This window comes from Salarias fasciatus, chromosome 4, assembly GCF_902148845.1.
Source record: "Salarias fasciatus chromosome 4, fSalaFa1.1, whole genome shotgun sequence".
Taxonomy (NCBI): Eukaryota; Metazoa; Chordata; class Actinopteri; order Blenniiformes; family Blenniidae; genus Salarias; species Salarias fasciatus.
In genome coordinates, this window is record NC_043748.1 from 11,056,314 (window position 1) to 11,083,370 (window position 27,057).

The window sequence follows — 27,057 nt, forward strand, 5'->3', positions numbered from 1 at the left end:
GTTTGAATAGTTTGTTTCAGTATATCCTCTACAAGTGAACTAGATTTTTTTTATTGCCATTTTACTTGGTTTTCTGTGTATCTCAGAAGAAAACCTTTGTTTTAACTTTGACTTTGTTTTCGACTCTTTTTCCCAGATCTTTCTGCGTTAGTGCTTGTGACGTCTCATCATATGTGGTTTTTCTATGGATCCACTGTCCTCCCACAGTCTGAAAACATGTATGTGCGGTCAACTCGTGACTCTGAATTGCCTTGTAGGAGGTTGTGAGTGTGTGGCTGTCTCTGTTTTCGCCCCTGTGATGAATTGTCCAGGGTGTCGTACTCTGCCCTCGGACAGAAGGTAGGTGGATGGATGAAGGGATGAACAGATAATGTGACGATTTAATAAGCAGCTCTCATTCAGAGAACAAAACTCTGTCTTGGTGAAAGGAGATCAGCTGTATCACAAATCGCCGCCAAGAATCTGAAGATGTCAGAGTGCCCTGGTAGCGTTCGCCACGCCTGGCGTAACATACAGTATCCTGCATTTCGGCGCTGTCTTGCGCCATTACCTTCCCACAGCAGCTCAGCTCTGACCTGCGGCAACAGCTGGACGAGCTGGCCGCCGGGCCGGCCTCGGAGCGCGGCTTACACAACGTCAAATCTCTCAGCATGAGCAGATTACAGCTTAGAGAGATGCTGGGCGCATCAACACGTGCCGCAGACCAACAGCAGGCAGGGACGATGAGTTAACTTGACGCTAAATTCTATGTGAAATGTATGTGGGGGAGGTCAATTAAAAAAGGAAGGTCTGTCTGAGAGTCGTTGACGCCGAGGAGCAGAGCGGCTCTGTAGATTACAGGCCTCACGAGGGGCGGCGGAGACGAGGCTGCTCTTCGTCGGAGAATCACAATCTGTCTGTGTGTTAAGTAGGAAGCAACATTACTTCAGGCTCACCAGATGTCCCACTCTGGCACCGCCTCTGGTAATTCCACACAGATTGCTCCCACAGAGGAATAACGTGAAAATGCATTCTTTTTTTGAGATGTATGACTGAAGTATCGCTGTCAGACCAGATTTATTGATTGTTTTTTTTTTTTTTTTTAATTCTTTTTGGGTTTAGTAATGTCTAGTGCAACCAGATGATCTCAAAATTAACAGATCACTGCAACATTTACAACTAAATGAATCCTTGGCCAATATCCTGAATTATAATTAAATGCACTGCCTTACATATTTCACTTTTTGTAACGGGTTTTAAAAGGGATATCAATTTATGCTCTAAATATGAAGTATCTATCTCAGATGAACAGCTGGAAATTGTTGATTATTACATAAGCGGTTGATTTAATTACAGATATCAAACTACAATCTGTGGATATTGGGGACATGTCCGGTTACATAAGCCTGGGAATTAGTTGCTGAATGAATTTAGGGGGCTGGTGTGGGACACCGTCCACACCTGCTGTCCCAGTTTTAGAAAATGAAATAATGATTTTAGAACACAAGATCTGAGATCATTCTAAGAGGAAACAAATGATCGTTGTTTATTTGGGTTAGAAGTTATTTGTGGATCTCAACATTTCTTATCTTTGCGGAAAAATATAAAGCAATCAGCAATCTACTATAATTTGCACTCGTAATTGCTCAGGAAACATGTTAAACACGTAATCTACAATAAATACATGTTGTTGTTGATATCCCTGCCATGTTTACGCCTGTTTCTTGGAATCGCACGGTGTCAGACGCTCCCTTTTCAGCGCTATCGACTGGATGCACAAACGAAAACATCACGTATCGCCTAAAATGCAGCCTATGCGAGTGAGGAGGGAGTGACTAAACACGGCGCAGAGTCCGGGGAAGCACACAGTCTGCTTCGCTTTGCCTGTTTGCCCTCATTACCTGTCATCCCTCTCATGTTTATAGAAGCGGCCACCGTACCAAACGTGCTCGGCGGGGAGTCCGCGCTGTCGCGCTGCCGCCAGCTGGCTCCTGGAAATGCCGGCCGCCGTTACAGCACAGCGGTGGGTGGGGCTCGGTTGAAAAGGTCTGAGCCAGTGGGGTCAATAAAATAGCAAATTGCCTGTCATAGTTGGCATTTTGCTGTCCGTGCGAGTTTCCAATATATGCTGGCTGGTGCGGGATCAATCATTCAAACAGGCTCGTGATTATTCTTGATAGATGAGCCGGTTTGTTGAGTGGCTGCGGTTCAGGAGGCAGAGCGGATTCTGAACTAATCGCAGGCTGTTTGAACCCCATCCGAAAAACATTAAAGGTTAATCGGAACTCGCTCTAGCGATGGCCGCTCATATCGCTGCCGATCGGTCCTCGATTGTCCCTTTTCTCACCCTTTATTGCAGAAGTGAAGCAGACAGTGGCTTTCATTAACCTCACCTTATTCTTCCAGTTTAGTCACTTCACCCTCCTTCTCTGGAATATTATCTCACACTAGGCTTCCTTTTCAGATCAATCAACACGTTTCCCCGTTTCCTCTGTTGATTTGAGTCGTGTCATTTCACCTTGACATGTCGTGTTTCCTTTTGAATGAAACTGTGACTGTAGTCTGAGACTACACCCTATTAAATAAAAGATCATCTGATTTAATCCAGCCAAAAACATGGAAGGGATATAACTAAGTGCAGTAATACATATTCTCGTCCATCCTTCCATCCATCCATTCCTGCAGGTGTCTTTGTTTTCAGTAAATGTATCTGCTGCATAATGCATATTAGTGGTTATCTATGTATTTTGTAAAGGCTGTAAATGCATATCCATGTTAGTTTTTGTCTTTTCGATATGAATCTTCGCAGGGAAAATGAATGCTGGCTTTCAGATGGTGCTTTATTTTCTGTTTGTCACTTACTGACTCAGCAGGTTGCCAGACAAAAGCTTCTGTCTGATGTTTTTTCAGTTATCTGTGGGACATAAGAAAAAGCTTGCATATGCACATTTTGGTTGCTCAGTATTTTCCTTTTGGGGGTTTCTGAATAAATGAAAGCTTTGTTTTTGACAAAAACAAGACGGAAGATTTGGTTTTGTCGTCCTGATTACAAAACTGTTGAAGATAATATTTTGTTAAATTTGAGCAAATGGCAAGTTATCTAGTTCTGGTTTTTTGTGTCTTTTAGAAGAAATAGATAGCAGGCTGCGTTGAAGTGATGCTGCTTCAAAGGAAACGTTCCCGTTTGTTCTCTAGTCTCTTAAGTTGGGCCAGATAAAACAGGAAATATGTTCCTAACGGCTGCATAAAACAACACCAACCGTCTGGTTCAGCCTCTTCTGTGGACTGGCCTGAAGAAAACATGGTTGATAATGTCGTGCTCGCTCCTTCACTGCATGCATGATGAGTGGATCTTGCTTTGGCTTATTAACAACACACTTCAGGTCAACTCTGAGAGAAACCGTTTTCCTCCGTGAAGGCCTGCCGAGGCAGAGAGCAGAGGAGGAGGATGAAGACAGGGAAGAGTTATTTCAGAGTTTCAGTGCAACAGCTGGGTTAGTGCTAATCAAGTTAAGAGGAAATTAGCCAAACAAAATGCAGCATAATGCTGAGCGACGCCGAGGCGATTAAATCCTGCAGCGCCGCGCACGGCGCGCTCGGTTTCAAGTCTCATCGAGGTTAGAAAGTCAAGGAGGGTTTGAAAGTAGTGCAGCCGATGCATTCGCCACGGACGGTAATTAAAGCGCGATCATCTCAAAGATAAACATAGAAAGTATATCAGCAGAGACGGAGCCATTCCTCTTTCTTATCAACATGTCTCGCGTACTCGATACGTCCGGCCTCCTTGTGAAACGTCAATTATTATTAGTCGGTTGCGTGTGCATGAATAATCTTTTTTATAAATCAAAGTCAGCTGGAATTAGCTTGTCTTGACATTTTTCAGGGTTAGGTTACGTAAACACACCAACAGGCAAGTAAAGACAGGATACAGAAATGTGAGCGTGATGATGGGGAATCACCAGTGTTGTCAGTTCTCCTTGAATGAACCCAGATGAAGGAAAAATAGAGCAAAGAGGGAAATCTGGGAGCTGAAGGGCTTTCTGCCTGCAGCAAGATGGAGGGGAGAAGAGGGGGCAGCATGGATAAGAGGGAAGGAATTTTTGTAGTGTTGGGGTGTGTGTTTACGTGTGTGTGTGTGTGTGTGTGTGTGTGTGTGTGTGTGTGTGTGTGTGTGTGTGTGTGTGTGCGTGCGTGCATGCCTGCGTGGGACAATCCCCACCAGGCTGTGAGGAGAGGGCCGACGGGCACCGAACGTGGTGAGCGGCCTTGAAAGTCAACAACACACACTCATGCTCACCGACAGCAGAGGCCATGATGTGTGTATCAGTGCGTGTCCGCGATCACACTTCTGCACTTGTGTTAGCGTGAGTTACAACACGAGTGACACTGTTAGGGTGTCCACCCTGCTGGGCCATATGGGGTGTGTGTGTGTGTGTGTGTGTGCAACCTGCTACTATTTTCAATTACATTTGTACTGTTACTTTCATTAAGATGTTTTGTGAATTGGTTAATAAAGGGGTAAGGGGAGTGTGTTCACATTCTACTCTGGACTCAGAGCCTTCAAATGATATGGTTGACGTAGCGTAGGATCGCCTCTGCACACTGAGATGAGACTCAACAGAGATCCAGAACATTATGGAGAGATTTAATCCATCGTCTCATCTCGAAACCACTTAGTTCCTCACCAAGTGCTGAAAGATGGAAATTGGGAGTGATTCTCTGTTTTTGAATTCTTCCCCCACAAGCTCAAAGCCACAAGGGGGGAAAATCATGAAAGCATTTTTTTATTTACTTATTTATTAGACTTAAACTGGATAAATCGGTTTGAGTTTGAAATGGTTGCATATTGGAAATCGGTATTATTTTTAAAAAATATTAATTTTGTGTTTAATGTCTATGTTTCCAACCAAAATCTCAAACCGTCCTGTGTTTGTGTTTTGAGGTGCATCACTCAGTCATGGACACACACACCCACACACACCGGCACACAGAGAGCTGCCCCAGAACTGTCAGTCCGAGCCGGTGCTCGTGGCTGCAGTGTTACTGAAAAGGCGCGTTGCTCAGAAAGGTGGACTATTGAGGAGTTTAGCCTCCCTGACATGTTTTCATCTCTTGGGTCGACACACTGCATCGTCGTGACCTTTTGTACTCTTCACACTAACCTGGTTTGATCATCCTAAAGTTGAATTTCCTCTCCTCAACCCGAGAGCTTGATCCAGTATTTTTTGAGACCGAGCTTTTATAAACTTTATATGCAGTTGTATTGGACTTTGCGTTGAAATTTTGTTGATTTTTTTTGTGCCGATTAGAATAATTCCCCCAGATAAAACTGTCCACTGTCCTTATTGAAGGGTATCGAACTGCCAGCTCTCCTCTCAGACACCAACAGCCTCTTTTGTCTCTGCACTTCATGTCTTGCTTTGTCTTTAATCATCACAGACGCACAAGCTGGATGTAATTGCTGAATGAATGGATGCTCATTTAGCGCAGACGGACTAATGATGGTGCCACATCCTGCTTCCCCGCCGAGGACGAGTACAGAAGATGAACAGCCATGAAACCTGCACTCTCAGCAGGTGGAAGTCTCCGACTGGCCTGTTGGGAAGTGTTTGAGATGAGGAAGCGCGCCGCAGAGCCTAACCTGATTTAATAACTTAATGGCTGCAAGCAAACAACGTCTTACTGCTGAGCATCATTTCATAGAGCGCAAATTGGATTTTTGCCGTCAGTGATTAATGTGCATAACAATGGATAACGGAGTTAGTATTATATCATGCGTTCACTCCTTCAAATGTCACTGTGACGGCTCTGTCTGTCGTTCTTTGGCATTTAACGAATCCCAGGTGGATATTAAGATTCATTTTGCTGTCGGACTCTAATAAACTTGAAGATTAAGTGTGGGTTTAGGTTTGTTTTGCTGCATAATGAAAGCGGATAGTGTTTCCTGGGTTGTCGCCGTGCGTCTGCAATGGCACTGATGTCCCGGGGATCATTTGTTCTCCCCTCCTTCGCCTCCCTTTGGCCTCATTCCTCATGTTTTTTCTCAACTTCATCACTTCATTACTGCCGCCGCGGCACTTTGCCTGCAGTGTCGTTCAGTCATCAGAAATGCAACAGCAAAGACTGACCAGGGACACAAGACTTGCTTTGCTGTCATAAATGCACTTCTCAACGCTGTAACAATACACACACACACACACACACGCCTGCACAGTGCAGGTGTGTTTGTCTTAATCTCTCTTCCAGCCTGCGCTGTGTAGGAAAAGCCTTCGGTCAGCACGAGCGAACATTTCTGTCTGTCCAGCACAAGACGGAAAAAATGAGAAACTCAAAGCTGCTGTAATCAGTATTTCTGTGTTAATAACTTCAGAAAATGGATGGCTGTGAAGAGTGAGATGTTTTGTCACAATGATGAGCCCGCAGAGAAATTCCTCTCAAGTTCAAGTGCAGCGTTTCAGCATCTTTAAAGCTCAGACGCAAAGTTCAAGTCGACACCCACGACCACTTCTACGGTAAAATGTGTCTTTTGTTCAATTAGAATCTGATCATTCGGATTTTGCTTCAATTGTTAAACAGGTCAAGTAAATGTTTGTGAAAAGATTCCCTTTTATAACCACTGATCATTTGCCTCCTTCTCACCCTTTCTCCTGCCTGCTTCGCCGTTACACCAACCGTCTCGTCGTCTTCTTGTGCCATCTTGCTGCAAATATTAAGCGTGTGCAATTTAACAATAGAATTTAAAGAGGAACACAGATCAGTCATTTCTTGAGTGGCACACAATACAAAATTAAAAAGAAAAGCTTGAGCTTGATCTCAAGTGTCCTTCAAAGGTAATACAAACTTGGCACGTGGGCAAAATATATAAATACAGTATTATTTAGGCATTCAAAATAAACAAGTGCACTTCAATTTATGAGATGAGAGTTTAATGAATAATTTATACACCTACAATATATCAAATTATGTGTGCTGCCATGTGTGTGTGTGTGTGTGTGTGTGTGTGTGTGGCTGCAGACGGGCTGGTAAACAGTGTGTGTTTGCAGGCAGACAGCAGCCAGGGAGCTGACCTATTCCTTCGACTGGAGGCGGAGACAGCTCAGTGTTTAATGTCACCACCAGGGTGGAAGCACAGGAGAGGTGGAGCATGTGGGGTGGTGCTTTTCGGGGGCATTGGGGAGGTTTTTTTTTTTTTTTTTGTGCTTCATTTCAGTCCAGAAGCACAAGTTTCCTCCCCTGAGTGATGATATTGGAAACTGACTAAGAGGTGTCACGCAGCAGCAGCTCGGCTCAGTGGATGTGAGTCACAACCTGTTGACTTGTTTACTGTAATAAGGTTTATGCTTATCGGTGCATCACTCACCTGGACTGACTCTTCACAGCGAGCCCGCCCTTTTTACAACTAAGTGGCTGCTGAGAGCTCCTAAAACTCAGTGTGACACATTGATTTCAACTTGAAAGTGAAGTTCAGCTGAACACAGAAGTACTGGAGAGTCGGTTTCAGGAGCGTTTCCATCTTTTTTGCTTTCAGGATTTCTGCTGCATGCAGGTTATTATGCAGCCAATTATGACAAATTTCTCTCAGGGCCAAACCTGCAATATAAAAATCTCAAATAAGCTCGACAAATCTTCTCAATTCAAATCAAATCAAAGCAAATAGCATGAGCTCTGTAGTTCAGATAGTCATGATTGGCTGATGATCAGCTTCTCCACAGAGTGATGACACATTCATTAGTTTCCACTGTGTTGAAGCAGCGAGTCTCTGAAAACATCTACTGCAGGATTTTTAAATGACGGCTGGATTAAGGATGTTCATATATTCTGAACTCTGTCCTTTTTGATTTCATATTGATCTTAGTTGTTGATTGGAATGACCATGACTGAAAATAAAAGGTTTTGAAGCAATAAACTCAAAACGAATGACGATAATCCTTTATTTTTAACTTCACATTGTATTCAGACCAAAACAAAAGCAACAGTGATCACAAGCTAAGACAGAGCTAATTAAAAGACAGGTTTTTTTTTTTAAATCGTATTTATCGTCCTCCTTTTAAATAAACAAACAGAACAGAAGCATTTCACATGATCAGAACTCGATCATTCATATTTTTCTTCTACATCTGCTCCACCTTCACCTCTTTCTTTGTCAAGAGAGTAAGTCAGTGCTTCATCTCTACTGATGAGTAGCTCTGGTTGTGGTTTCTCAGAAGGATGCATCCCAGACGCATTATGTTGTGCTGCTCTGACAATATTTCCAGGTATTGCTGAGGAGAGAGAGGGCTTTCAAGGAAGCAATCGGTTTATCCCGTCTGTTTTCTTCACAACATGTGATGTGCACACACTAATATTTCCAGGAACATGTTATATACATCTAAACAGAACTAATTGCAGCACAAAGTGCTGCTTTCTCAGGTAAACAGTGATAAAATAAAAAGACCCTCTCAGAAACTCGCTTTTTGGTCTTGTAATTAAAGCCTTTATGGATGGAGTTTGTGTGTTATTTATTTTTCTGTCATCATTTCACACAGGTGAGTTTTTCATACGCCACCTTCAAATCTGTCACTTTCATTACTGTTTGTCAAACCCGCGCTCTTGGTGCAGTCTTGTCTATGTTCATCGGTGGACATGGGAGATGGGAGCTGCAGATTATTTACCTTTGAAAGAGCAAAAGTGAATTTTCATCATGAGCTTTCCACTGTTATAATTGCACCCCCAAGATTTCAGCCCTCTTTTTGTTGTTTGTTCCGTTAATCTTCACTCTCCTAAGCTGTCATTTTCTCTCCCAGTCTGCCCGTTTCCCACTTTCCCTGCCTCCGTCTCTTGGTACCGACATGCTGATGCAGGTCGTTCGTCCCATGGTGCAGCGACAACAGGAGAGGTGGCCCGTTCTGACGATCACTGGGTGACTCATCTCACACCAACACAGAAAGAAAAGGAGGAGGATAAATACAAGTTTAAAAAAAAAAAAGGAAGAAGAAGAACTCCCTCTTGAGTTGTCACTTTTTGATAATTACATGCACCAAGCTTTTGGGATGCTGTATAACACACACACATATGGGAGGACAACTCACACACCAGTTTAAGTCAGTCCAAGTTTTTTGACCTTGTTGTTTTGCTGTCCTTCCATCTTTAGGCCTGGTTTTAAATTCCGCTCATTTACCTTCCCTTCTTCTCTGTGCTCTTCATCACACTGCTCCCTCCTCCTCCTCCTCCTCCTCCTCCTCCTCCTCCCTCTCTGGCTGTAAGCACAGAAGCCCCGTGGCCTCATTAAACTGTCACTGATCCCTCCTGCTGTGGCCCAGCCCAGCGGATCATTAGTCAGCCCCGGCTCAGACGCCCCACCTGAAAAGAATAGATCAGCCCAAACTCCCAAACCTCTAATATTCTCTAAATGTCTTGATAGCAATCAAGTTTTGCTCTCATGTCGCCGTGAACCCCCACCTTAGAGAGTAACTGATCAATTCATCCTTTGCGTGTTAAATCAGTGTGTAAAATATCCACGCCTGGACAGACACGGGGTGTGTGGGTGTACATTTGTGTCATGAGTGGGTTGTCGAGGTGTCATTTGTGTCATTTGTAGGAACTTGCGTCGCCACAACATTCGTCTGCCCTCATTATTTTCTATCGCGTAAATGTCAAGACGAGTTGTCACCTCCTGCATCTCACCAGAGGGCTAAACGGTCCAGCACGACTCCCTGTCCAGACTGTTAATGGGCACAGTTATGCTATTTGACATCAGCATAGGAAAAAAAAAAAAAAAATATATATATATATATATATATATATATATATATATATATATGGCAGATTTCACTTGGCTTTAATACACATTAGGCTTGCAGAGATAAAAGGTCAGGCTTCTGCAGCTCTGGTGAAATGATGTGATCCCGTAGATTATATCATGATTATAAATCGTCTGATGAATTCCCTTTTGATGCGTATGCTCAGTACATTTCCTACACGCAGTTTTGAGCCATAAAAGAAATGTTTTCTTCAGAGAAGAAATATTTTTACTCTGAGCTGTTATTAGTAGTTGTACTGGTAGTCGTTATGCAGTGGAAATGACATGAAAGTTTTAAACCAACAAGCAGCCATGGTGGCTGCATTCAGTTTCACACACCTGTGGAGGTGGCTGCCATGCAAGCAGTTTGGGGTTCAGTGTCTTGCTCAAGGACACTTTGATGGTCTCAGATAGGGAATTGAACCTGCAGCATTCCAGTTGAGATGCGACCCGTTGAACCAACACGCTCACCCAAAAGGGAAGCTCGACAGTCTCGCAATAATTGCCTTGGATGAAGCAAGTGCTTCAATCATGGACCAGTTCCTGTAGTATTTTCATCTTTATCACTTCAAATTGAGGGGGGAAAAAAACCCAAACATTTGAAGCAGTTGTTTGTACTTGTAATCTCAGGTGATTTCAATTATTTTTCAATAATGTTGTTATAATTAAGAAAGAGCAATTTATGCATATTCTGGATGCATCATCAGTGGAAAACAGTACATGCAAATAACAGACTAGAATCTTTGTTAATTAAAAACATAACGTGAATTTCTCCTCCTTTCTGCTTTATATTTCTCTGCTCATTCAGACCCACTTTTAGTCCATGACTGGTCACATGTAGCGCAACAGATGCACTCACTGCAATTAAAGCTTGCTGTAATAGCACAATATATGTTCATCTGTGGTGAACAGAACAGCCGAAGGTTAAAGGTACATCTTATCTTAGATCTACACATCTGATATAATCAGTGATATGCCCCTCTAATCATGGGTAGTGGTACATATGGATAAGCCTGCCGAGGATGTTCCTGTATCGCTAACATCTCGCGGATTAGCGGAGCGCTGACGGGCCAGCTGTTGATCTTTTGGCTTCGAACTAATGCGGCGTAACTCTTAGATGATCTGAGAGCTTTCAGGCAACAAGTGGTGTGCGAGCGGGATGTGACGACGCCGTGAGGGAAGCTGCGAATTCAGCACTCGTACTGCGAAAAGACAAAAAGACGGAGAGCGGCTGGATCGCCTTAGCTAACGAAGATGTACACACACACACACACACACACACACTGACAGAAATGAACGGACAATACCAAGTGGCAGTAATCACCAGCATTTTGGACACTGAACAAAAACATCAGGGGCCAAAATAGTAGTTCTGCCAGCTACAGGACATCTGATATAATCCACACACACACACACACACACACACACACACACACACACACACCCTGAATGTCAGATGGTTTATCAAGAGCCATCAGGACATCTGTTGCCATATTTGCGTGTTGAAAACACATTAAAATAAATTTGAACACCCCTCAGTAAAACTGTGTCAGTTTGAGTTTCTCAGCATGAAGGAGCTCAAAAATAAACTCTCTTTAGTTGTGATACAAGCAAATACAAAACCTCATTGATGATGAGATTGATTATAAAATGAATCATCTGTCACATTGGCCTGCAGATTTTTTTTTATATTTAGAGCCACACACAAAAGGCTGAAAGTAATTTAAACTCCAAGCTAGCTTTGAAGCTAAATTTACAAAAAACGTGTAACAGTGATGATTGTACGAAATGTAATGTTTGTGGCCCATAAAACATCACTGTATCTGCCAAAACAAATGATCGCTGCTGTGGATTACTGAGTACAGTATGAAGCCGAGCCCCCTGCAGCCGCGGCTTCAGCTGGCGAGCGCTCGACTCCTGCGCGTTCCTCGGTCTGTTGTTTACGTCACACGGTCTATAAGCACTTGTGCAAATCTGCGCTCCACGTCCTCATTAAGACAGAAGATGAAGGATTTATCCACGAGGTGATTATTATCAGGTCTTGGGAGGTTCCAATCATAATTTGTGGCATATGTTAAGCATCAAGAGCTTACAGATGTTGTGGGCTCGGGCTCACGTGTTCTGGATTTCCATCGCCACCAGTCACGACTTGAACGTCTCTGAGGTTGATGATTTATGTAATACACAATCTGTACATATATAATAATAGATAAAAGCTGGTCCAGTGGTTTACAGTATTGTTTGTGAAAATATAATGAGTTTTGAAAGAGCAGAGGAGGTCTGGTTATAAATGTGTGAAATGTTTTGGAATCTTATCTGACTGATCTGCGGTATGTGAGTGGTGCTGGTGGCCTCTATAACGACTTTACTTTCCGGTACTTTACATGGCATGATCATCAGAACCCTCCCATGATCACTTTCTTGGTTGTGTCTTACAGCTGTTTAGTTCTCAGTGCTTCCCTCTCTTGTGCTGATGCTGTTGGCAGTAATCAACACTGACATATCAACACCTTCTGAATCGGTGCCTCAAGCTTTGTAAGAAACAGCCTTTTAACACATGTTAGAAGGTTAACTGTTTAAAACAGTTGTTTTATTGTGTCACCAGACGACTCTCCATGTGTCGTTTGGTTTATATGGACACTTCCAAGGGTTTGTGCCGGCATGTCCTACAGATAACAAGTTTCAACGTTTTCATCAACAGATTCAGGACCAACACGAAAACACTTGCATCTGTTGAGGTTGATTTGTGTGTGTTGCAGGTTTCACATTTGTTTCAAGTGGAGTTTTTTTGTGGAGCATTTCAGTGAATTTTGCAACTATTAGCATTATTTCAATAAGATTTATGACATATAAGCCAGTCAGCGCTGAAATGAAAGGAAGATTTGGAACTAAAAACATCCGTAATGGACATTTTGAACTCTGAAAATAATTACTTTGCGTGCGACGGTTTGTCCTTATACATGTGCATGAATACACTGTTTCTCTTGCGACGGCTCCCACAGAACACCTCCTTGTTTTGCAGTGTTTTTTGTTGGGCACCAGTTAAATATAGTCTCCATGTGAGACGGCCACTGGGGGCCTGTCCTCCTTGGTTTTCATTGGCAGTGATTAACGTGCAGGTATGTTAAAAGCCGGCTGTCCGGTCCTGCTGCGAGTGAAATCCTTAATAAAGACACAGAGGCAACTAGGGTAAAGTGGGGACTGCAGCAAAGCACTATGGGAAGGCAAGTGATGGATGACCTGTAAAGTTTTGTTGCTTTCTCTTCTGTCTAAACTTTTTTTTGTGACGGCGTTGTAATAATACCCTGGATTTTCAAAGTTAGTGAAACAGTGTGTAAATATTCATTGCTGAACAATGAGAGAAGTGTCAGCAGCAGAAGAGAGAAAGACTATTTGATGGATATTCCTAGCCAGCAATTATTCTCTATGCCCGCGTCTTACCTCATTATTTTTCGGCTCTACCTGCCTTCTAAAGGTCTTCTTGTTTTCATGCCTTTTCTGCATAATGCAGTGTTTTTATGATTAGTTAATTCCTGACTGTGATCATTTCCGTCTTGGACATGTTTGTAGACAGAAAAAGTAGCAGTCACACTGATCCTTTGCGGGACTGTTGAGCTTGTTAGCGATGTGTGTATTCTGTGATTGGTTCAATATTTAGTATCGATTTGACTCGTTTTATTCAGGATGTTTTTACTGAAATGCTTCATCAAACCAGACAACTTATTTTGAATGCAACCAGTGTGCTCACTTTTCACTTTCGAATGATGTTACCAGTCCAGGGATGGATTTTTAACTTCACCAAGAGACAAAATTCTTTATATTAAAGAGTATTAAGTCTGAAAAATAGTGTAAAATCGTATGACAAAATGAGGCACATCAGCAGTCGGTGGTGTCTGAAGAGAACCAGTGTTAGTTCATTCTAACCACCTCATGATTTCCCACGACGACAGAAATTAAACTGTTAACATCCTGAAATTATCTTCCCCTAAAGCATGATAGAGTGGTAATTTTAAAACCAAAAACAATATTGGTAATAAAAGCTCTTCTTAACAAGTGATCAGATGTTGATGAGCCATCCTGGACTGTAGTGGTTGTTAAACTTAGTTTAGTTATGGACCCTGTATCTCCGTTTTTCACAATAATAGTTTGCAATTGAATTTCCCAATTAATTTTTTGTTCGTGTTCATGCAGTCACACTGAAAATAGTGAAGTAGTCAAAAAAATTTATTCGAGCTAGAACAGGATGGAGCGTAACTGATATTGGTTACGTTAAAACAGATATAAGAAAGAGGTGAGAACATGTTATGAATACAAACGCCAGTAATTCACTGTTTGCCATTATTCCTGAAAGCGTATTGCGGGAGTTTCATCCTTCCTCCGTGTTAAAGCCTCGCTTCCTCTTGTTTTGCGTGCCGTATGAATGCATATGAAGTGGTGGATTCCCATCGCTCTGAGAGGGATTCTCCACCACCGCTTGACAAAGTCAACTTTCCTCTGAAGAGCTCAGCCTCTCTCGCTGTAGTTGAGCTCGATTACCACACTGAGCAGCGGAAAAAAAAAAAAAAAAAAATGGAGCCGCCGCCACCAGTTTCTCCTAATGGAGCCTGACAGGGGACCCCCCCCCCCTGTCGGACAGGAAGCGATGACGCTCTCACGGGTTGAAGACCCTGCGTGGCCTCGGCGTGGATGCGTCGGGGACGGACTCACACACGCTCGGCCACGTGCGTTTAAAAAGCGGCGGTCCGTATCCTCGTCCGTCGGAGTAAATGCAGCGTTTGATGATCAAAGTTGGGCAGTGATGAAAGGGTGTGTGTGTGTGTGTGTGTGTGTGTGTGTGTGTGTGTGTGTGTGGCGTTCAGAGGGCCGGTTTCAATACATCTGAACGCCGGGTCGGCTTTTCTGCTGTTAATTAGAGCGCGACGGGGAAGGATTAAGGGTTCAACACCTGTGTCTGCTCAGTTTGGGTCGAGTCTGGGCTGTACGCTGTGTCGGTCTGGCTGCGAGAGGAACAAGGGCAATTCAAGGCAAGGAGAGTTTGTTTGTGGAGCACCACAAATGCATGAAATTACATAAAAATCATTGAAACAAAAGACATTAAGACAAGAGTGCATCCAAAGGACAAAAGGCAATTCGAACAGGAGAATAAATAGTTACGAATTTAAAATGAAGCCAATGCAAAGGTGTTTAGAAGAGTGAAAAATTAGTAAAATCATAAGAATGCTGCAGTGAGCTCAATTTTTCTTGATTTAAGACCAGCAGTAAGATCTTACTGTTAAATAAATATACTAGATGTGTATTTCATCAGCGTCTCACACACATCCTGGCATATGGTCGGACGGACTCGGCGCGTCAGTGAGGCAGGTTTGTTCAGTGTGGGACAAAACTGTGAAAGAAAGTTCCTCACACTTTCCACGTCTTCTATCGGGGAGCAGATGGTGCGGATGGAGGGCGTGATCCGTGTCATTCGCTGTAATGAGCTTTAAAAACACTGCAGTTCCTCTGTAATTCATAAGAAATCAGGCATAAAGAGGTAAATGATGTCTGATCGGTTTTTATTTTGGTGCAAAGGTGACTTTATAGCAGGGGTCCCTGACTTCTGTTTCATTAAATCAACATTAGCAGACTGCGCTCTGGTGCAGGCTTTAACGCAGCTGCTTGTTAGGAGCAGTTTTAGATGTTCTTCAAACTTTCTCTCGGTGAAAGTCGTCGATATTTGACTCTCACAGACTTGAGGTGAGGTTCAGGTGCGTCTGGTTCGCTCGCGCTTTGCGCTCGTTCCTCATTTGTCGAGCCTCACCAGGAGGTGGTTGTCAGAGAATCAGTGACTGTGTTTCATTGCACTTCACCTTATTACTGCCAAAAATCGTGCTGACAGCAGAAATCACGCCGTGTTTTCCGAACACACTGACAGAGACACTTGGGAAAGGAAAACATTTTTTTCGTTGTGATCTTTAAATCTGTGGGGAAACATAGAACTCTCCAAAAAAAAGACTTGCCAACAGGGTCATTTCACAATGAGTGTAAACTGTCTTTTTCCCTTTTACTTACGATATATTACATATCTGCCCGAATATCTTTGTTTTAACTGACAGTAATAAAAGATGATTATATCATTCCAGGGAAACAGATCACTGATTTATAATGAAAAAATAAATAGTTTCTTGTGCTTTTCACTGTCGAGGCCTCGGTGCTGCAAGGTTTTCAAAATAACAAGACCTCGATGCTTCATCTTTGTCATCTCCACCTGTACTTTTCATTGCAGGAGATGATTTAAGCTTAATGTGCATGACTCCAGTACATGCATATATTGCTTTAGATGCACTATTTTCATTCAGTTTGTACATTTTATCATCATTGCTGCTCTGTTTTGTTTCTGTGGTGTTTGGAAGCAGCAATTGCATAATGTGGCGCACTTCAATTCATATTGTAGTCCGTAACGCTCTGAAAATACCGGGGAGGAATAGATCTTCTCATGTCTGGTGCGTTCAGCGTCCTCTCATAATCATCAGAAATCTCCATATCCGTGGAGACTGCTGACTTTACTCTCTGTGCCATTTCTCACTAATGAGCTCATTCACTTCCTCCCTGTGTATATATATATATGTATATATATACTGTGTGTGTGCACGTCAGCACACGCGCGCTCACATGTAAAGATGTATTTTTGCGTGCGTGTGTGTGTGTGTGCGTGCGCCTGCCGTATTTGATATACTAATGCCTTTTGATGTTTAATTCACTGACGTGACTAGAGAGGCATACAATTAGAGGAGGCACACAACAAATGACAGATAGACAAGACATGCATTTACTGCCAAGAGAACAGGGAGGCCATTGGCAGAAACACACACACACACACACACACACACACACACACACACACACGCCATCGCTTCATGTTACATAATCGAGCTCAAAAACAGCATTAAAAAAAAAAAAGCAACCTCATAGCTAACACTTTCTTTTACAACTTTGCTCTTTTAGGAATGTTTAAGAATTCCCTTTTGCATTATCTGCCCGATTCACAGGCTGTAAATCTGTCTTTGGGTTAATGAGTCTGCAGAGGGAGCGTCTGAAGACGACGGCCCATTAAACCCTGACAGGAGGCTGCAGGTGGAGACAGAGGGAAAGAGAGAAAGAGAGAGAGAGAGAGATGTCACGCCGCTAATTAAATCAGTGATGGATATTCAATACAGGTGCATTTACAGCCATGGAGTGGAGACAGATGAAACTGGAGACAGCGAGCGCACAGTCATAGCTGTCAGTGCGAGTCTTCCCTGACGTATCGACTGGGAGGCGGCGGCGAATACGTCGTGATAATGAGCAGCTCATTCTGCTGATTTTCTTTATCCAGCATCAGTTTACAGTGGCCATTGATTTTCTCTTTTTTTTTTTTTTTTTTTTTTTTTTAAAAAAGATTGATTTACAAGCACTTTTCTCCTTTGATGTTTTCTGTTTTCTTTTTTTCATTTTCTGCTGCTGTCATATGTCACGTTCTCTCCGTCCTCTTTCTGCTGTTCTCCGCCTCTTGAGTCATGGCTTCGTGATTTTTATCAGCGTCAGAAGACAGATTAGTCCCTCAAAGTGACACAATGGAGCGTTTGTAGCGAAACCCCACCCCGGGACCCGGCAGGCTGCCGGGGTCTGAATCTGAACTCCCTGCGTGAGAGAGATTGTAGAAGTGTGGATGTATTTTCAGATCAAATTCGACACCAGACATCTTGAGCTGTATTCTGTCAGCTGAGACTGTTCAATCCTCTCCTTTCATTGACTTTATTTCCACAATATATTGGCAAGTTGTGAGTGCAGTTAAATGTCATTCTGTGGCTTAAATCAAGCAAATTTGCAAACTGATTCTCCCCATGTTACCATGTGTCCATAATGGCGAGGTGTAAATCTGTTTCGCCTTTGTCGGGTTTGCAACACGAAAAAAGCAAATCCCTGTGTGAAATTCAAGTTTTACTTAACACAGAAGTGAATGTATTTCCTTTCTGTAGGTTGAACGGTTATCGTATAATGACCAAATAAATACAAACAACCGTTTCGGTGGCGACAGCTTGAGTGGATGAGTAACGAAGAGGGAATATAATGAAAACAAACAAAGCAGCCTGGAAATACGTAGCTTGGTCTTTTGTGTGGGGTGGAATCTCGTCTGACCACTGGCTGATGAGACGTTACAGCAACGTTTATCACGAATGCAAATCGCGGTAGAAACGTCTGACTCACTGATACAGACGGGCGTCCGTCAGCTGCATGAAGCTTGGTTTGAAGCGGAGGCCTCGGGCCAGAAGTTGACCATCGCTGCTTTGTCTCTTGAACAAGCAGGCGGTTGTTTTTCACTCCACCTGTGTTGAGGTTCAGAGAACAGTAATGCTGCAAAAGCCAGTGTGCAAAAATACACTGGATACATTAGCTGACTGTGGCTCATCTCTCACTCAGTTTTTCCACCTGGCTATTTTTACCAGCAGGTCTACGGTTTTTTCAGTGATTGAGCGTCATATGAGCGTCTCTTCCTCCTAAATATTCATCCTTTAATGTCATTTTTTTTAATGTGTTTTTCAGTACACTTCCAAAACAACAGCATCAATCATCTGTTTAGATCAATATTTTATGTGCTTTTTAGTTTTCAAAAAGTTTGTTCGTTGTTAAACTGATTGATCAGGTAAGTGAAAGTTTAAAATTTTGGCTGGATTTGAGAAGATCATGAAAAATAATTATTCTTCCACAGAGTAATGATCATGTTAATGCTCTTTTAGCTTTTAACATTTCCTGTGAACACGAACGTCTCAAACTTTTAAGTCATTTTGTCAGATGTAACTCCGCCAAATGAAATCTACCTCAGCCGCTGGACGACGGGAAAAGGTTTCGTCTTTCCCGCAGTGGGTTTGGCAGATGAGGCTGTCGCTTGTTCCTCTGTGGATTTTTGTTCTTGAAAGAGTTTGACCACATCTTGGACGTGAGCCTCCTCAGCCCGGCTGACGGCGGCTGTCTGGATGCGGCTAAGTGTCAGCGCTTGGCTCCGAGACTTTGATGCCACCCACCCGCCCACCTACACACACACGCACACACGCGCACGCATACACACATAGAAAGATACAAACAAAAACAGAAGAGACGAGCCTGTTTCTCTCCAGTCTGTTGATCGGATTGGGGTCCATCAAAGATTCAGTGTGCCTCCGTTTTGTTTTTCCTTTCTCCACACTCACCTTTTGCGCCTCCCTAATATGAGCCTGTTTACGTCTTTCTCTCGCTCGCACTAACCGACAGACGCGCTCTCTAAAATTCAGATGGAGACGGAGCTGAGCGAGCGCCCTTCACCACTGCAGGTCACACTGTTGCCTGTTCAGACGGAGGCTGTGGGCAGTGTGTGTCTGAGCGAGTCTGACAACGCCGCTTGTTTTGGGTCTGCACCACCAGCGGAGAATAACTGATGACCCTCTCGGCTAAAAACAACCCTGCAAGGTCCTTCTCTTTCAGCCGAGCGGCTGACCTTCAGCCTCCAGGAACGGGAGCGTTTCATCACGTGGATCGGACTCTCAGATCGGCGCTTGCTTCTTTGTCCCTTTAATTCTCGTCTCGGCTCCCCTCGCCGTTGTGCCGCCGTCGCCTCCGGGGGCGCGCGCCCGCAGACCCGTGCGCAAATTTAATTTTATTAAGCCACGGAGTGATTTACCCTCCGCTGCTTTCTCTCTCCACCGACTCGCAATCTATCATCACGTTTTCTCGAACCCATCATCGCCATAGCAACTGTACAGTTGTTCACTTTGTTTCTCCCGGCACTTTTCTTCCAACGCGCACGCCGCGCTACTCCAGTCCTCTCGTTTCGATGCGGCTTCACTATGGTTCTGTTTGTTGATGTTTCTGAGGGATACGGCTCCTCGCGGTGATGTCTGGGGACCGTTTCGCTGTCAACCATTGTGTGTTTGTGGAGCGCATAAATGGGGGGGGGGCCTACTGGAGTTTCACTGATTCAAATCACCGAGGTGTATCAGTTTTCCAATCTGCTGCTCACTTTAAGCACTTAAAACCGGGATCTGAGTTTGCTAAAGTCTGCAGTTTCATTAGAAAAGTTTTTTTTTTTTCCTTCTGGTTTTCTCCTCCGCAGCACAAACCAACCGATGCTGAAACTTCTCTCTCTCCTCTGAAGATGCTTCAAGTTTGTAGTCAGTCACTGTTAATCTGTATGAGACGTAACATTCGATGGCATGAATTCAGTCAAAAATGCATCCAGAAAATGTCTATTTATAGCAGTTGTCACGCAGCTGTGGCAGAAGAATGTGTGTTGTTGATTCTATAGCTTCACTTCAAGTCTTCATGTTAAAATCAAAGCGTGTCAATTAGGAAGCATCAGAGCTGCAGCCACGTTGGCTTGAGTGAAAAACCAGCAGAGAAGCAGCGTCAAGTGTCACCGTATATTATGTGTATTGTACACCTGCCTGAATGTGACTGGATGTTTTTTCTCAACACGTTACTGAATAAGACGATCGCTCTGAGACATTACAAGCAACTCTCATCAATCAAACAGTCGGCAGCGAAATTTTGTAAAGTGGAGGGTAAATAACGGTAAATAATTTTAGATGTAACGTCAGATTTAGTCATCTCACACTCTTGGCTCGCCGTGAGAAAAGTAAAAGTGAAGTAAAACTTGTGTTTTTCAAAGGCACGCAGCAGACAGCAATTTAGCTCACAGGAATGCAGAGTATGAGACGTTCCTGAAATTGGCTTGGCGACATGTTCATTGTTAAAGGAAATACATGAAACATCTGGGGAGACCTCAATGACTCCCACTGCATTTTGATGAATATTGAATACAAACTCAGCTTTATTTGTTTACAAGGTTGCAGAGAAGTCGTGTTTGATTCCAAACAGATAATAAAGTCACATTTTTGTTGGATCCTGAAGGTAAATTCTTCTTTGTCGCTTCTTTTTGCTGTGGCTTTGGGGGGATTCAGCGTGATGCCCGGAGATATTAGTTGTGTTTTCAGTCCTATCTTTCCAGAAATAAAGTTACTCGATGTCCTTACTGATCATTTTCTTTACTTCTCTGAATACTCAGGCTGTGAACCCACAGTATGTTGAATATCTAACACAATCATCAATCATGATTTATTCTTTAAAATGGAAGAAACTGTGAAGAAATATAATATAACATAGTTGTAAAACTATTAATCACTTGATTAAAACACTTTTTTCAGGCATGATGGGAACAAATTATGGAATGGAAACATCAAAACAGTTGCAGATTATTTATAGAATCTTCAACAGTGATGTATTTCATCTCACTAACAAGAGAAGCATTAAGTTCTGATTGCCTTTGGATGCCAACGGACATTAGCAATAATGTTTGACAGTAAAACGTTTCAAAGTCCTGTTTCTAAATCAAAAATTGATTGGTGTGAGCCCAAGCATGTGTGGTGTGAGAGCTGAGGGAGCTGTACATAAAATAAATCTATCAAAATTATACAAGGTAATAAATTATATTACAAAGAAGATCAAAGTTTATTAAAAAAAGGTTGAGCCGGACCCTTCAGGGCGCCTTATCGGTCTGCATCAAATCGAGCACTGATGAAGATCAGTGACTGACAACTGGTTTTGTTGCAAATCTAAAGTAGAAATTACTGTCAACCAAAAATCTATGAATCTTAAAGCAGCTTTGAAAGGACGCCTGTTAGCCCGTTAACCCCAGACATGATCGGCGTCAGCCCCGTCACACTCCGCTTCATTTTTATGGCAATCATTTCCAATCAGTAATTAGTAGTTGTTCCCCGTGTCTGTCAGCGCCTGACTGGCAGCATCGCTGCTTGACTCACTGTCGCTCTGCTCCTATCATCTCCCTCTTCTTCTGCTTCATGTGGCCCCCGTCTCGCTCCGAGGAATTCGGCGGCGGCGGCGGCATCATTTCGCCTCACTGCAACCAACTTCCCTCCTGGTTTCAAATCAGCGGCTCTGTCTGTCAGTGTCAGAGATTTGTCTAAGAGCATCTTCCCCCAACACACTATTAAGTCTGCTGTTTTGAAAATTTCAGACGAGGTTTGAGGCTTATCGAGCTGATCTGATGCTTTTAGATGTTTGTTTCTGTATTTTGCCAGCAGAAATCTTTCTGCGCCTCGGTATCTGACTTTTCTCTGAGCCTCGACTGCTCCGCCATGATTTGTGAGTCAAGTGTTCGTACTCTTACTCTTACATGCGTCCCTCCAACCACAATAGTATGAAACAGAATTACCTAATGAGAACCTGTAAGTGAAAGCTCTTTGGTGTCTTTGTGTGTGTGTGTTCAGTGTGCGGTAGTTTTCGTCAGTTTTCTCTCCAAAGCATTTCACCCATGTGAAAATGCCGCAGCATTGGTGTGAATAATCCATTATGAACATTTGTTTCCAAGTCAAAGCGCTCAGTAATTCTTCATCCGCTACCTTCTCGTGTGGCATTTATTGACATAGCAGATAAACCGAGAACCAGATAGATTCTGTGTTTGGAGAATCTCTTATCTTTCGCACCGAATCTTTGACAGCATTGTTAAATGAGATCAAGCTGATGGAACAGGAAGGAGCACAGGCCGCTGCTGGAGTGCTTTCTCCTTGTGACTTGCACTTTGTGTGATCTCTGAAGCAGACTCCGGGTTAATGAAGCGTGAGAGGAGGAGGAAGAGGCGGCCTGATTAGAGGTGATCTGGAAACGATGAATCCGCCGATGAGCAGGGATCCCACAGCTCAGTGGATCCGTCAAAGAAAAAAAAAAAAAGCGGGCAGGCGGTGAATAGAGCGCCGGCGCCGACGGCTTCACAGAGCGGGTTTCTCCAGGGTCTGAAGACATAACTGCACCGAGTAAAATAGGCTCTGAATCAAAGATGGACCACATACTGGTATGTGTCACGTGAGTTTAATACAGCAGCATGTGACATACTGAAGGCTGAAGTACATTCAGAGATAACACACACATCTTTCATTTCAACCCTGAAAAAAGAACAGGTTGGACTCTTTGTAAGAATTTTTCCCCAAATACAAAAACCTGCTTCCTACAAAAAAGGAGGTCCATTGACAAGAGTAGTTATAGAGTAGTAATAGTTTATGTATTTGTTTGAAAATGCTAATTCAGGCTAATTCGTTTATATGAATGTTATCAGTTTTCAACATATCCCTTCTCATTTGCACATTTCTTCCATTAAATTCAGAATGATTAATTCCCCTGTAATGAAATCGTAGCATTTTTCACTTATTTGCTGTTTTTGACTCTGATAACAGAGACCAAGGTAATGAGATTTACAAATAATTCTGTTTTCACCTGCAGTTTACACATCTTTTTTTGAATTTGCACTGTACTTGCCGTAAATATTTCAGAGGAAAGATGATGAAGAGATGAATTCCCCCCCAAGTGACCATGTTTGGCTGCTCCTGCATTTCTTTTCGTGTCTTTGAAACTAACAAATTTTCCTGAATAAACCTTCATTTGGAACAGATGGAGAAAGAAATCTGAACTTACAATGACAGCACGCTCGATCTAAATCACTGAGCACTAATACAACTCTGTTTTAAGAGGATCAAATACCAACCTTGGTTTCAGAATATTACATTTCCATGTCTTTCAATGAAAAATGGTTTACAAAATGACATTGATGTCTTTGGTTTTAACTCTTGTGGTGCATCCACATTTCTCTGACACGTTACGCCCAGCTGGCCTGAAGGTTGGACCGAATTCGGACACGCAGGAGCCCGGGACACTGAGCCGATTACGTCTTCACACCTCTTCTCTTCCTGCAACGCTGACGCAAAAGCTCGGGACGGCTGCGAGAGGAATACCTCCCACTTTGAATTCGCCCATGTCTCCCTGGAGGAGGAGCTGCGCACGCAAGGAGATAATGACACAGATTTAAAGGGGAAGAAAACATAAAATGCACGCGATAAAAGCAGGAAATGTCAGGGGCTCGCCGTCCAGAGACTCGTGAATGGAGTGAGGGAAGGGCTAATATAGTCAAAGAAATGGAAAGGAACAGGGAGCGGAGAGATAGCATCTTTTCCATCGCTGCGCGACTCCCTGGTGTCTGTTCTTCACTCGACTTGTCTCTTTTAAGATAAATTCAATGTTCCCACAATTGAATAATGGAGGAGAATGAGCATTCGTGGAATAAGGAGGCGAAAATGGGTTTGCGAGGGCCCGAGAGGAGAAGACTCCCAGGACACAAGGGGCATGACCACAATGCCATCTGTTTTTTTTTTCTCTCTGTCTTTCTTTTTTCTTTTTTTTTTCACATGAAAAACCTCCAAGAAACGCTGGAGGAATGTGTTAAAAATAGACAAACTTACCCAAAAAAAAAACAAAAAAAGGGAGAACATGCTAATTAAACTCCTCTGGAACCGGCGTACCGCTGACTCATTCCCCTGCCAATCACTCCCAGACGCCTTAACAGCTCCCTCCTCTCTCGCACGCAGACTTTCCCCTCGCCGCCGCGACCCTCCCACTCCCCCTTCCTCTGCCGTCATGTCGTTTGCTTGATTTAGCGCGTTTGTGGAGAGAAAGGGCACTTTCCTGCGATGTGGGCCTACTTACTCAGTCAGTGGCCTGTATAATTACACATGCAGCCCGTTCTGACACATTTCAGCGTGATGGAGCCGGGGCTGCTGGGGGTTCATCCACTCTCATTTGCGAGGCGTTAATTACAGCTATGTTTGTTTTGTGGTGATTGCAGAAATTAGCTAACCTCAGCTTATCACAATACTAGCTGAAATATGTATGAATCGATTTCCAGCACAAGGCATGGACAAGAACATGGAGAGATCACTCTGCATTTTGTAGTAAACAAACTTTTGAAGGCCGGTTAATCTGTGACTGCTTCAACCCTCGCTCAGTAGTTTGGTTTATACTTCAGATTATTTTTCCATTCATAGACTTGACATGATCAGGAAAACTTCAGTTACCCGTTTTGCAGCTGACTCACTTCTGCTGTCAAGCATTTTTTTTTTTTTTTAAATCTACATTTGCTTCGTGAGGAATGCACCTGCCGTCAGCTTGCGATATCTTACTTATTCACTGTCTGTTTGTTTCCCAGGATCCCAGAAGCAAGCACAAGTTCAAGATCCACTCCTACGGCAGTCCAACCTTCTGCGACCACTGTGGCTCTCTGCTGTACGGACTCATCCACCAGGGCATGAAATGTGACAGTGAGTGTCGGCCTGTCTTTGCGAGCCTGCGCGTGCGACCGTGTTGAATATCGCTGCGCTGGATTTCGACCTGGAGTCGCTCCTAATGAGAACAGAAGGGAATAGATTGGTACTGTACTACGCACAGCCACATCTGCAGCCCTGCAGAATTCATTGTCTCGCCCCACTGAGTCGTCGCCGCACTCAATTCTTTCCACCCACTCTTCTCCATCGACTCTCCTTTCTTTGCGTGCTTGACACCCATCCTGCTCGGCAATTTGTTTTAGCTCATCTCGTCCTCATGCTCCTTTTCTTACTTTGTCCCCATTACTCGTCCTTGTTCGCCCACACTCCCTAATCCGTCCCTACTTTTCCTCTCCGCATCATATTTCTCACTTCTTCTCCAAAGTCTGTGTCATTCAGTGTCCTTCTTCTGTTCCCTCTTCCCTATCGTCTCCACATTATCTCGATCAATCATCCTCTCTCCTGCTCTCCTCCTCTTACGCCGTCCATCCATCTGCAGGTCTCAAGTGGGGGCCTCATTGCACATGGTAATGGGGGCACACCAGAACAAATTGGTGTGGGGAGGCCATCGCTACCGGGAGCAGGGTTTTTTTTTTTTTGCCATTTCTCATCTCTCCTTGTGTCCTCCAAGTGCAGCAGAATGACAGGCCTGACAAGTGAAGACAGGAGAAGAGGGAGAACCGGAGAGGTTAAGAAATAGGGCACTTAAAAAGAAAAAATATTGATATAAAAAAGAAGTCTTCAATCTATTCTTGTGTTTCTTGTCAAAGGGAATATTCACTCAGTTGAACCCATATTTTTCAAAGCGGAATAAAAAAAGAAACACATCCCTCACCGCCACATCTTCAATGGACAGAAATAAGTAAAAGTCAAGCAGATCATAGTCATGATCATTACTGCCGCTAACAAAGAATCTGGGGTTTTCCAAAAGCATTACAGTGAAGCCAGACCCTGGGGGATAATAGCAGCTGCCTCGAAAATCAAATGACAGTTCCCTGAGTCTGCTCCATATGTGCAAATCTAACATTGTAATAGTTCAAAAAGTTTTGATAACTGATTGATCCATAGTTCCTCGTTCTGTTTCCACTTCTTCTTGCAGCGTCACTCAGCACATTCCCTGCTATTTCATAATCCACTTACTGCCCACTGGATGGCAGAGATTAGAGCTTTTCTAAGTTAATGTCGTGATTACTTATTGATGTGCTCAGCAGAACACTGGAGTGAAGGAATCTCTTTTCATGGCTCTCTCTCTCTGCAATGAGTCAGAACGCTCTCGAAAACAAAACGCCGTGCCAAGTTTCCCTCCCGATGCCGAGTCCCCACGTCAAGCGGCGGCTCGGTTGACGGATCATAAAGAAACCTTAAGATTGGATTCCGATCTATAGGTTGTTTTGGTTTGCTTTTGTGTTTATGTCAAGAGACGATGTATTACTCTCCAGGAAGTCGGGTTCAAAACAGAGATTAAAGCTTATCCGATGAAAAGCTTCTGATACCAAACAGAACATCGGGAGGCCACTTAATCACACCCACCATTTTTTTGTCAACCACTTCTAAAGTTCCGACTAGTTAGAATGGATGAAACATTCTACCAGATAAGAAATGAATCATTTTGAAAACTTCAAGCAAATCCACTTACCTTTGTGGTACACACTGATATAACATGATAATCTCCAGGGAGGATTTCCCCTTCCTGAATTGCTGTGAAACACTATCATGGGCATCAACTAATTTATTTTTCAGTGCAACGAGTGTGTGGGAAATGGTAGAAACATACAAAGATACAAAGGCCGATGAGAGAATATTCAGAATTATGTTGCAGCAAAAACTGAGTCTTCACCATCTTTTTATTCATTTGTGAGACTTTTGAAGTTTCACCAGAATGGCAGCATTCCAGGTTTAAGACATGAGACGCAGCTGATACTGGGAAAGAAGAGCTGATCTGAATTTGTAGTTTCACACAGAGCATCTCCGAATGTGGCACTTGCGGCTGCTCCCAGGCCGCAGTGGTGAGAGTTTTCTGACAGGAGCTAAATCAAGACAGACCACTTCCCTGGAGCCAGATCTAAAAATTGTCAATAATTGCAGTTGGCTCTGTTACCGGTTGTAATCTAAAATACGATATGGGAATTTTCCAGACGTTAATATTGT

The 27,057-nt window shown here is 43.3% G+C and overlaps 1 protein-coding gene across 2 annotated transcripts in view; it reads left to right on the plus strand.

Annotated features, from left to right (window-relative positions):
- prkcab (protein kinase C, alpha, b) overlaps positions 1-27,057 on the plus strand; it is an 85,923-nt gene that overhangs the window by 34,675 nt on the left and 24,191 nt on the right. For both annotated transcript variants that reach the window (XM_030088640.1, XM_030088641.1), the window contains exon 4: positions 24,795-24,906. In XM_030088640.1, coding sequence (XP_029944500.1) covers positions 24,795-24,906 — 112 coding nt within the window. The remainder of the gene's footprint in view (positions 1-24,794; positions 24,907-27,057) is intronic.